Consider the following 11,084-nt stretch of genomic DNA (forward strand, 5'->3'; position numbering starts at 1 on the left):
GCCCAGTTTTACGTATCACTTCAAACCTGCCTCCCTCGAACAAGATCGTGTGTACCTGATCTGACTGACGACGCCCGACTGACTGGGCTTCTTTCTGTTTCTGCTTCTGGGCAGCAGCGCTCAGTGCTCGGTTTGAAGACGCGAATGCTGCTACCTCTGCAACTGCTACTACTGCATGCCTGACTACTGCCCTCGCGATCTCATTACGTCGCCCTCATGCAGGCAACATAATCGAAATCGGATGAGGCGGTGGCAATTACTCGAGATGGGTGTGCAGTACGTCAGCCCGCTGCCGGATTCGGGGCTTCCACGGCAACAGCAAGGCGCAGGACAACAGACTGCTCTGTAATCTTATTCGATCTAATATTTGATATGCGCGTATCCTGGGGCGCAGGGCGCGATCTAGCAATAGCCGCTATATTGACATCCGGGAGGCTATGCAGCTGTCAGGCCTCAGCAGCGAGCGCCGGCAACGAGCGGTTGCTGACTTGGCACCGTCGAAGAAAGCGGGAGGAGACAGCTTATGCTTAGAGCCCATGGGCTATTAGTATCGGCATGTCACAACCCCATCTCGGAGGGTACGACGAGAGCCGGTCCTGTCTTGAACCGGCAGAGGCCAAGCCTGTGGTCCAAACGTGTTTCACTGGATCTATGGTGTGAATAGTCGTCGCACCCCTGCAGCCCCAGGTGCCCTTCAGATCCAGGGCCCCGGCCAGGGTCTGGTTTACCATGAGACGGTCCATGGCAATCAGACCTTTTAAATTCATGCTGAGCGCCCGTCCAGACTTCTCTCTCTTTCCCCCTTCCCTCTTCAGTCACTCTCAGTTACTCCAGGTCCTATTACGACGTTTTCCGTTTCTAGCCCTCTTCTCTTCTCTTCTTCTTCCCAACCGTAATCTTCTCCCCAAGGCTAGTCCTTCGAGCAGCGCTAGACGCTCTTATTACACGATAACACATTCCCTCTTACCTCCTACCACTTAAACCCCGCCCCTTTCTTATATATACCTAGTTATTAGTCAAGATGCAGTTCACGACTTTTGCTCTCTCCGCCCTCATGGGCCTGGCCGCCGCACAGAAGGTCCACGTTGTGTCGGTCGCGTCGACGAATAACTCGCTCATCTTCATGCCCGACAACCTGAAGGCGGCCAAAGGCGACATGGTCCAGTTCCAATTCCGCGGCGGCAACCACAGTGTCGTCCAGTCCACTTTTGACGCTCCCTGCATGCCCATGTCCATGGCCGGCGCCGCCGGCAACTCGTCCGGGGCCGCCGCCAAGGGCATCTTCTCGGGCTTCCAGCCCGTCGCCGCCAGCAAGGCCATGGGCATGCTGCCCACCTACACCATCATGGTCGCCGACGAGAAGCCCATGTGGTTCTACTGCTCCCAGGGCAAGCACTGCCAGGCTGGTATGGTCATGGTCCTGAACGAGAACACCTCTGCCAACGCCACTCGCTCTCTTGCCAACTACAAGGCTCTCGCCAAGAAGGCCACTGCCAACGTCTCCCCTCCCACTCCTGCTGGTGGTGCCGCTGGTGGTTCTGCCGGCGGCAACTCCACTGGTGGCTCTGGCTCTGGCTCTGGCTCTGGTTCCGGCTCTGGCTCTGGCTCTGGTTCCGGCTCTGGCAGCGGCAGCGGCAGCGGTACTGGCACTGGCGCTGGTACCGGCTCTGGCACTGGCTCCGCCCCCGGCTCGCAGTCCTCTACCCCTACTACTGCCGGCGCTTCCACTGCTACCATCTCCACTGCCCTCAGCCTGCTCGCCATGGCTGCTGCGTCGTTCATGCTCTGAGCGGTTGTCGACTTGGACATTTGAGAGATTCAAGCGATATAACTCAGAAAACAAGAAAAAGAAAAAGAACATGCATACATACCCGACGACTTCAACAACAACTGCAAGCTGTTACGCCTGGCGAGGACTTAATAACTACAACAAGCAACGCCCATCCGGGCCGTGCTCCTCCGCATCGACGCTTTCCCCCTTGGAGGATCCCATCGACCGGTGCCTATCAACGTCATGCCGCCCTCGCCGGGTTTCGCTATAGCAGATAGTGCGTTGTTGGTTGAGGAGTTGAAGATATATATAATGAAAGGAGCAAGCTTCTTGTACATCATGGAAACAGGTTTCCTCGGGGGCCGCATCTGGGACTACACACCAAGCTTTTTTCTCTTGTCCCAGTGTGGTGAATGGTGGTTATTTTTTTTTTCTTCAGAGAGCGAGGATGAGAGAGGAAGCGAGAGAGAGAGGCAATTTGCTGGAGGGAAGATGTTTGCGTGTACTGCCTTTTCGTCTCTTACAACGCATGCATGCATTCATCGTCATTACTTCATCATTTTTAAACTCCTATACCCTAGAGATTCTAAACGTCGGATCTGTACCTGTCTTTGTAATATACATTCACATACAACACACCAGAACCGTTCTCTTCAGGCTTCGTGTGTCTTTCTGACCTATTGACTTGTATTTGATTGTTGGCTGGTGCATGTTATGCGATGTGGTTTGGGTATTGAGAAGGATGTCCTGCCAATCCTTGGGATAGGTTGATAGATATCGGCTTCTCAAGTCAACAAGGATGGACTGAATACCGGTTAGGGGCTGCGGGAGCCAGAGCTTAAGCGGGAAAGACTTCCTAGGGAGGTAGCCAGCTTCCCTTGACCAGGTCAATCAATGGTTCTTGGCCTGACACGACTTGTGAGATCGACCAACCTACAATATTCCTAATGCCATACCCGTATTTTTTCTTGGGCCATGAGATCGCTTTGTCAACTGCTTGGCTTGCCATTGCCCCTTCAGGGACCCGAGTGTTATGTGGCGGGGTCTTGCTGTGTGTGCGAAGCGGAATAGCCCCAACTTTCACCCATTGCACTTTCCTTTCGCCTTGCCACACCGGGCTCAACCATATCCTCCTGACTACATCCAATGCTGCAACTTCTCCAACTGTATACCATCTGAACAGATCGGTTCGACTACGGGAGCATGACGAAATGTTACCTTGGACACGATGAGCGAGGACATTTGTTACTATCGTCGAGCTGAGCGTGGGTCGGTTTCCATGCATGCTTGTCGTTCCAATTTCCCGGGACCAGTTGCAGTGAGTCTGCAGTCGATGTGACCCCGCTTCGGGCCATGCAAGGCATCAACATGTTCGGATTCCTGGGGGTCCTCCGGGCATTCCTGTCACTGAGTAAACTTGGTGGGAGACTTCTTCTGCAGATCTCCCCGAGAAGTCGAGTCCATCGTCACCGCAGTCAACAGCCATGCCGTGTTCCGTGCAGACGGTCGAGCAGCCGAGGCCCACACATTCGCTCGTGGCCGAGACGGGCGCGGACCAGTCACACTCATGCCGGCCAGAGAAAGTTGAGGAGAAACCCTTGTACACGCCGTTGGACGAAAACGTGGACGAGATCCGTATCCTGCAGCTGTCCCCGGGTTCCTGGAGTGATCCCATCGTCTGCATGACCTTCTGCGCCCGGCTCGGAGACCGTCCCGCTTACACTGCTTTGTCGTATGCCTGGGGAGACCCGACCGATACCAGACAAGTTCACTTGAATGGACATCCGATCCAGATCACCAGGAATTTATTCGCTGCTCTCCGGCGCCTGAGGGACTCGGGCTGTGCCAAGCACCTCTGGGCTGACGCTTTGTGTATAAACCAAGCAGACAAGGAAGAAAAAGGCCGCCAGGTTTCACTAATGCATGATGTATATTTCCACTCAGATGATGCTATTATGTGGCTGGGAGAGTATCTCAATGTCGACGAGGATCCATATACCGAAGCAGATCAGGGTGACTGGTCCGGGGTGGAGCGAAGCCTCATCCCTCAAGTAAACGTCAGGGAGGCGTTTGAAGACCTAGAGAGGCTGGCAAGCAATGAACACACCATCCCATATACCCAGAGACCCGGCGACAACCAGTCCATGTGGATGCTGGCGTGTGCGCCATGGTGGACAAGGATATGGACATTGCAGGTAAGAGCCGCAGCACCCTGGTTGGCACTGTCGCAGTGCTCTAACGAGAGCTAGGAGGTTTCTCTTCCTGAGAATGTCATCTTGGCATGTGGCTCATTCAGGATAGAATTCGAGACCCTATACGACGCGATGTGCAATTGGAATGACCACCATAAGGGAAGTTGTTGCCATCCGAACAGACCGGATAACGACTTCCGAAAGCAGGCGGTGATTTTTATCTTCAATCGCATCATGCATATTGGTCTATTTCGAGACGATAAGGAAAAAACCAAGGGCGGCGATATCCTGTGGACTCTTGCTGCATTTGCTGAACGTCAAGCGTCCGACCCCCGAGACAAGATCTTCGGAGTGCTTGGGATGTTCCCAGAGATTGCAGCGCACATAAGCATTGACTACACCATCCACCGTCCGCAGCTCTGCGCCGACTTCTTCGTACACATGGCCACTTCTACACGTGATCTTGAGGGTTGGGTAGGCTTGATAGAGGCTCCAGCAGATGACCATCCGCCTCTGCCAACATGGGCCCCTGACTGGTGCAACCCTAACTGGACGCTCCCGACCCCATTCTTCGATATAATGTCCGACTATAGACAATCTCGCACCGCTGGGAGCACAGAACTGGAAATGAGAAGGCTCTGCGCGGAGGTCTTGTCCGTAGTCGGAATCCGGGTCGGCCATATTACCCAGGTTCGAGATTACCGGTCGCTGGGACCCGGGGCCGAGGAAAAGGTTCTCCACGACGTCCTCCAGAGTGCGTCGATAAGCCACACACATACCTATCCGGGTGGCCGCACATACGGAGACGTCGTAGCGGAGCTCCGGGAGAAGATCGAGCACAGCAGTGTCAATGTCAGACGGGTCTTCCTGACTGACAAGGGCTACCTCGGATACGACTTCAACAAAGTCGCCGTCGGGGATACCGTCCACGTCATGTTTGGGGGCAACCTCCCTTTCATCCTCCGGGAATCCCAGCGCAAGAATGCGGATGGGGTTCCCTATCACGAGATCGACGGGGCAGCACACGTTCTAGGAATCATGGATGGCGAAGCTCTGGACTGGGGACTGGAACCAGAGACCTATTTCCTAGTGTAGCTCCCATTATCAACGGAAACGAGCTTCTTCTCACCCTCTGACAAGCCAATACTCGCGCCCCCGCTATAGCATCATAGATGTAAACCCTGGACTTGAATCTTGAGGAATGCGTTTTCTATGAGCTGATTTGAATCACAGGCCAAGGCGGGGATCACGAGATTGAGCACAAACCCGGCAACGGCGTCGTACTAGTGTAAGCAAAGAGCACTGGCTAACCGAGGTGTCGAGTTTGATCTTTCCACGTTGGCTAAAGGAGGCCGTATGATCAGAAGTGAGTTTATTTTCGGGCGCTCTGATGCGGTAGATCAAGAGCAAATCACCTCAACATCACTCCCACAGCATGCCGGCCAACTATCGAGACACATGTAGCTCAAACGTCAATAAACAGGCACTGGAGGGAGAGAGAGAGAGCACCATACTAGAACTCTACTGTTTTTTTTTTTTTTTTTTTTTCAAGGATATTTGAAAGTGACTTTCCCCTCCCCCTCTCCTCTCTACTACCGAAAACAGCATTGTTCCAGCAAACTTCAGAGCCCGCCGCCGCCGCCTCTGACATCAGAAACACCATGAAGCTCCTCCTCCCCACGTAGCCCCTTCTCGTCCTGGCCAGCATGGCCGCTCTTCTCTTCCCCTCCCTCACCACCGCCAAGGACTGGCCCCCCCGCGATCCCGCCCCACTGCGTCGGGGAGTACCTGTACCCCTGGCCCCGCGCGAAATGCACCGCGCGCCCCGCGTATCGTCGTCGTCGTCGTCGTCATCGTTCAACACGCTAAACACCACCTTCCGGCGCGTGCAGCTGGACCGCAACTTCGGCCCGCAGGAGAACCACTGCCATTACCTCGGCGCCGTCCTCGAAGTCGCCGTGACCTTCCAACCGTCCAAGGCGGCGCTGCAGCGCGACCCCCACCCGCTGCGCGTCCTGATCGAGGCCCACAACAACCCGGTCCGCGTCGCCGGCGGCGCCACGGGCCTGTACGACTTCGACTTCCCCGTGCCGTACGCCGACATCGCGCCGGGCTCCACCGTCCGCGTCCGCGTCTCCCACGCCGGGAACCCCCGGGGCATGCTCGGGACCGAGGAGCCGGACTTCCGATACGAGGGCCCCGGTGCCGGGGATAGCACCATCGCCCCCCACAGCGGCCTTACAGGAGGCCTTCCAAGAGGACCCGGAGATAGGTCGCGGCTGGACGGTTGCTGCCGCGGCCGCTGCAGAGGGGCCGCCGGGCTTGGTTGACGATGGGGAAGAGAGATATTTGCTACCGCAGTGCCGCCTTTAGCGACCCTTTCCCAAGCAAGACATGTGTCACAAATACACTTCCATTCCCAGCCAATGAGAGGCGGAAAGAGAAAGAAAGGCATGGCCAAGAAAAAGAGAATTTCTGTGGCAGCATCACTCAATAGGTGCTCAAATGGAAACGTCAACTCGTATTCATAAAGCCGTAGAACCAACCACCAGGTGCCTACTTCAATGCTAAGAACCAAATACGCCATTGTAAACGCAAAACCCACCTTCGCCATGCCCCTGAAAGTGTATTATTATTGATCCCGTTGGGAACGGGACTATGTCATCCTGAGGATGCGTACACGGCCCATTGAAAAGGGCCCAATTCGCAATTGCCGGGGTATTTTCAAACTTCTCTGTTTCCGTGTCTCTTCCGCATCAGTGGACGTTTGTTGTTGTGTCATAATCGGGGAGGATGTTCCCGCATGGTGTCGCTCAGCCGACGAGGCAGGTTCGAATCGCTGCTGCTCTCCTGACTCGTGCCCGGCAGCGAAGGCGAGTTTGCCCCTCCACCGCCGCCACCCAGGACCCGCCCGCGCTCCTGCAGGCGGAAGTTCATGAGCCAGCGGACGTGCATGCCCAAGACGCCCAGGGTGCTTCTTATCTCGGTGAGTTGGTCTTTGATCGGCATCGTCTCGTTGAAGAGCATCATCGAGTGCCGGCCCTCTACTTCGGTGAGCGCCGAGGACAGCCGCTCCACCTTGGACTCCATGGTCTCGAACAGCGACAAGAAATACTGGTCGCGGGACTCGTACGGCGCCGTCTCCTGGGCCGGCAGGTTCATGTTGGAGATGTTTTCTGTGGCCGCTGGGGCAGAATAGCCCCTATTCTCGAGGAACTTGATACGCCGGTCCTTCAGCCGGTCCTTCTCTTTGAGTGCCGTCATCTCGGCACGCAGCTCCGCCAATTGCTCGCCCACCGGGCCGACAACCCTGTACTCGCACCTCGCGCAGTGTTGTTCCAGATGCCGCCGGCTCATTTTGTGATTGCAGCCGAACGGGGCAAACTTGCATGTGACCCCGACCTCGGGACATTCCTTTGTGTGCTCCTCTTGCTTGCTGCGCACAAACTCCCAGTCGCAGAGCTCGCAATTCGTCTTGCGGTTCAGGCACTCCAGGTCCTGATGCGTCTCGAGGTCGGCCTTCCGCACGGGTTGCCCGCAGAACTCGCAGTCGACTTCGTAGTGCAGGCAGCCCTTAGCCACGTCTTTTCGGGCGATTGACTTGTCGCAGGAGGGGTGCGGGCACGGAACCAGGGTCTTGTCGCAGTAGCGCGAGACATGGTTCTCGACGAGGGAGCGGGCGACTACGAGATCACAACCGCGCGGGCGATTGGGACAGCGCACCGTCAGGTTGTCGAGCTGGTTCGCGACTACTTTGGGCGCGGGCCGAGTCTCGGACGATAGCTTCAGTAGCGGCTGTCGGTCGACCGGACAAACGGGGTTGAGCGCGTGGGCTTGGACCAGACATTTCTGGCAGAAGACGTGGTCGCAGTTCGTGATGACGGGAGCGACCAGGGCGACGCGGCAGATGGGGCAGATCAGGTTCTCGTCGACATTGCCTTCGTACTCGAGCGCCCGCAAATCGACGGCGGGGATAATGGCAGCAATGGTCGGGGGCGAGGCGGCCGTCATCTCGAGGTCCCGGGTAATGGGTCGGAGGGCAAGGGTGGCGGTCGTCGGGGCGGACACCAGGCCCTCTTCGGGGGTGTTGGGGGGTGGCATGCTTGGTGCTGCTGCTGCTGCTGCTGCTGCTGCTGCTAGGAGATGGTTAGAGCGGCGTGGTGGGTAGTGAACCGGATCGTCATCTTGGTTCATTCAGGCTCGCCCATCCAATCCGACTGTGGTTTTATTAGCTTGCAAACGGGCGCAGTGTCGCAAGATGCCAATCAATCAAACAATCAACCGATCACGCGAGCTGGGCTGATTGACCGCCACTATTTGGGCCAACCAATTGATCTCTCGGGCGTACGGGCATCGCATCAAACCGATTGCGTGGGATAATAATACTTAATTAATATGCGCAGCTGAATACCGGAGTCTGGAGGCGTCGTGCGGGATGAGCCGGGTACCCCACGTCATGCAACTAACCGCCATGGCCATATGCATGTCCCGTGCATATACTTGTATCCGCTACTTCACCTCTAACCTCACAAACGTTGGCCCTTGCCTCTTTCCCTGGAAAGCCACCTCCTCACCCGGGGCTTCTAAACTCTGTCCACCAGTGTGCGATCGTCGAGCGATGGAGATCTAGAGCCTGAATGTCGGCTGTGGTTTCTTGATAAAGATATCTACCCAAGAGACGATCGTGTTTGATCTGATAATGGCTGGTGCTTGCCGAAACGGGCCGGCAGAAGCTTCCTTCCGTATACTTGACTCCTCCTACTGATAGCTCTAACGACCTCCTCAATGCCGAGGAAAGAAGAATCAACATACGTAAAGAGGCAAGTAAGGAGGTACTGCCAAAGCCTGGGTAAGCAACTTGCGCAGTCCAGGTTTAGATTGCCACCATCAGTCAAACATGAGATCTTTCTCTAGCCACACTCATTCCAGGCGCAATGATCAAGACCGACGACCGACAAGCTGGACCCGCTCCCACAACCCAGTCTCTACGACACATGGTCGTCAAGCACTGGGGCGACAGCTGGTATTCCCCAGATATCGACCAAAGCCGGCTATGCATTGTCCTGTCCGCGACTGTGGCAACTTTGCTGGGTGTGGCAGTTCACTACACAACCGTCGACAACATGTCTCTGCCCGACGCCGTTCGTCATTACACAACATTCGACAACATCTCTGGCCATCTCGCAGCAGGTGTATTGCTGAAAGCGGGTTGTATCGGAGTCGAGGCTATACTCCTTGATATTCACGGCTATCTTCGCGAGCGATACCCTGCCTATTTCCGCACGAACCATACCCCCGGCTATGCCGGTGTGGCGTTTGCCTGCGCGGCACTGTTTCTCCGCATGCTGGTCTTCCGGTACGAGCCCGACGTATCGCTGCTCACGTACAATCTCGAGATTTGGTTCTGGGCTGCATACTGGGTCGAGTGGTGGACCGGGGTGGCGATGTGGGTAGGTGGCGACCTGGGCGTCTTCTGAGGGACATGCCAGCGACCGAGGCGTCCTCTTGAACGGACGGCGCCATCCCCCATACGCATCGGGAACTTGGAGACGCAAACTCCCTCCGGGGCGGATGAAGACTGAGGAGGAACCGACGGCGTGCTGATTCTGAGGTTGTTTGCCAGGGACTACGCACTTCATTGGGGCTTGGCAAGTTGCTTGTACACTTTAGCATACCAAGGAAGGCTATGTTTCTCAGGCAGAACGAAATGATTCCCTGTTCTGATGCTGAGTCCCTGGTCGTGTCCAAGGGGCCGTCTCGTTATATCTATTCGATGGCGGAAAGGGGCATTGCTTTGTAAGCATTTTGGATATTTCCAAGTATGCCGTAGCAAACTCCAAATGCCATATGCATCACTAATCGCAATTAACACCCCGACGCACGTCATGACTGATTTGTAAGAACTCTCTCTCCCTCCCTCTGCCCCTCCATTCCAAGCCCCGATATAAAGAGACAAAGGCTCTGTTTGGGAATTAGAGATTGGTAATTATATTATCGAAATTTCACATAAACCTCCCAATTTGACAAGAACTACTTCACACATTGAGCTGAAGTCAACTTGACACCAACATAAAAAATGGCCTCCAAATTCTACGCCATCGTCATCGGTGCTGGCACTGGCACAGGTATGTATCCCCCTCTCCCTCTCCCTCTCCCCCCACACTCTCCCTCCCCCCGCAACCCCGCCATAGCCTCCCCCCCATACACACCAAAGATGGATCCCCCGGAGCTGACACCCAACCCGCAACAGGCAGCGCCGCGGCCCGCCGCTTCGCCAAGTCCTACCCCGTCGTCCTCATGGCCCGGTCCCCGGCCTCGTACCAGGACGCCGTGGACGCCATCAACGCCTCGGGCGGCCAGGCCGTGGGCGTCAGCGCCGACGCCGCGGACGAGGGCTCGCTCAAGGCCGCTTTCGCCCGCGTCCGCGACGAGCTGCTACCGGGCCACAAGCTCGCTGCCGCCGTCTACAACGTCGGCGCCAACTTCAAACGGGCGCCCTTCCTCGAGGCCACGGTGGCGGATCTCGACTGGAGTCTGGGGGGGAACGTGTGAGTTTCCTTCTTTTCGCCTCTTTCAAGGGGAGAGAGCCAGCCAATTAATCATGCATGACAAACAAACAGTCGAGGCACCTTCCTCTTCGCCCAACAAACCATCCCGCTCCTGCTCGAGACCGCCGCCGCCGCCGCCGCCCGCCCGCCGCACCCGCCCACCCTCATCCTCACGGGCGCCACGGCCTCGCTGCGCGGCGCCGCCCACTGCGCCGGCTTCGCGGCCGGCATGGCGGCGCGGCGGGCCCTCGGGCAGTCGCTGGCGCGCGAGTTCGGGCCCCGCGGCGTCCACGTCGCGCACGCCGTCGTCGACGGCGTCATCGACATCCCCCGGACCAGCGGGTACAACGTCAACGGCGGCGCGGAGGACGGGAAGTTGGATCCGGATGCGGTAAGTGTTTTCTGGCGATTAGGCTGTTTATAATGAGATACTGTCTGTCTCAGTCCTCCATTGTGCTAACTGGAATGGACATTGCAGATCGCCGAGAGCTACTGGCACCTTCATACCCAGCCTCGCTCGGCGTTTACTCAGGAGTTGGACTTGAGACCCTACGTCGAGAAGTTCTAAGGAAT

General features: G+C 56.6%; 6 protein-coding genes across 6 annotated transcripts; 5 read left to right on the forward strand and 1 right to left on the reverse strand.

Moving 5' to 3' along the window:
• Positions 1–1,021: 1,021 nt before the first annotated feature.
• On the forward strand, positions 1,022–1,789 carry PG986_009893 (extracellular serine-rich protein; the record flags this gene model as incomplete). The annotated part of the gene is made up of 1 exon (XM_066846115.1): positions 1,022–1,789. One exon carries the CDS (start codon positions 1,022–1,024, stop codon positions 1,787–1,789), a length of 768 nt encoding a protein of 255 aa, XP_066698513.1.
• Positions 1,790–3,255: 1,466 nt separating this feature from the next.
• On the forward strand, positions 3,256–5,058 carry PG986_009894 (uncharacterized protein; the record flags this gene model as incomplete). The annotated part of the gene is made up of 2 exons (XM_066846116.1): positions 3,256–3,966; positions 4,021–5,058. The coding sequence occupies 2 exons, from the start codon at positions 3,256–3,258 to the stop codon at positions 5,056–5,058; spliced, it is 1,749 nt and encodes a 582-aa protein (XP_066698514.1).
• A 611-nt stretch (positions 5,059–5,669) lies between these two features.
• Positions 5,670–6,293, forward strand: PG986_009895 (uncharacterized protein; the record flags this gene model as incomplete). Its single annotated transcript, XM_066846117.1, has 1 exon — positions 5,670–6,293. One exon carries the CDS (start codon positions 5,670–5,672, stop codon positions 6,291–6,293), a length of 624 nt encoding a protein of 207 aa, XP_066698515.1.
• A 448-nt stretch (positions 6,294–6,741) lies between these two features.
• PG986_009896 (ubiquitin fusion degradation protein) lies at positions 6,742–8,157 on the reverse strand (the record flags this gene model as incomplete). The annotated part of the gene is made up of 1 exon (XM_066846118.1): positions 6,742–8,157. The coding sequence occupies one exon, from the start codon at positions 8,155–8,157 to the stop codon at positions 6,742–6,744; it is 1,416 nt and encodes a 471-aa protein (XP_066698516.1).
• Positions 8,158–8,897: 740 nt separating this feature from the next.
• PG986_009897 (uncharacterized protein) lies at positions 8,898–9,440 on the forward strand (the record flags this gene model as incomplete). Its single annotated transcript, XM_066846119.1, has 1 exon — positions 8,898–9,440. The coding sequence occupies one exon, from the start codon at positions 8,898–8,900 to the stop codon at positions 9,438–9,440; it is 543 nt and encodes a 180-aa protein (XP_066698517.1).
• A 599-nt stretch (positions 9,441–10,039) lies between these two features.
• On the forward strand, positions 10,040–11,079 carry PG986_009898 (oxidoreductase; the record flags this gene model as incomplete). The annotated part of the gene is made up of 4 exons (XM_066846120.1): positions 10,040–10,088; positions 10,214–10,511; positions 10,584–10,902; positions 10,990–11,079. 4 exons carry the CDS (start codon positions 10,040–10,042, stop codon positions 11,077–11,079), a joined length of 756 nt encoding a protein of 251 aa, XP_066698518.1.
• Between the last annotated feature and the right edge of the window lie 5 nt (positions 11,080–11,084).

Source organism: Apiospora aurea (assembly GCF_038362705.1).
Source record: "Apiospora aurea strain CBS 24483 chromosome Unknown utg000006l_segment0_segment0, whole genome shotgun sequence".
NCBI lineage: Eukaryota > Fungi > Ascomycota > Sordariomycetes > Amphisphaeriales > Apiosporaceae > Apiospora > Apiospora aurea.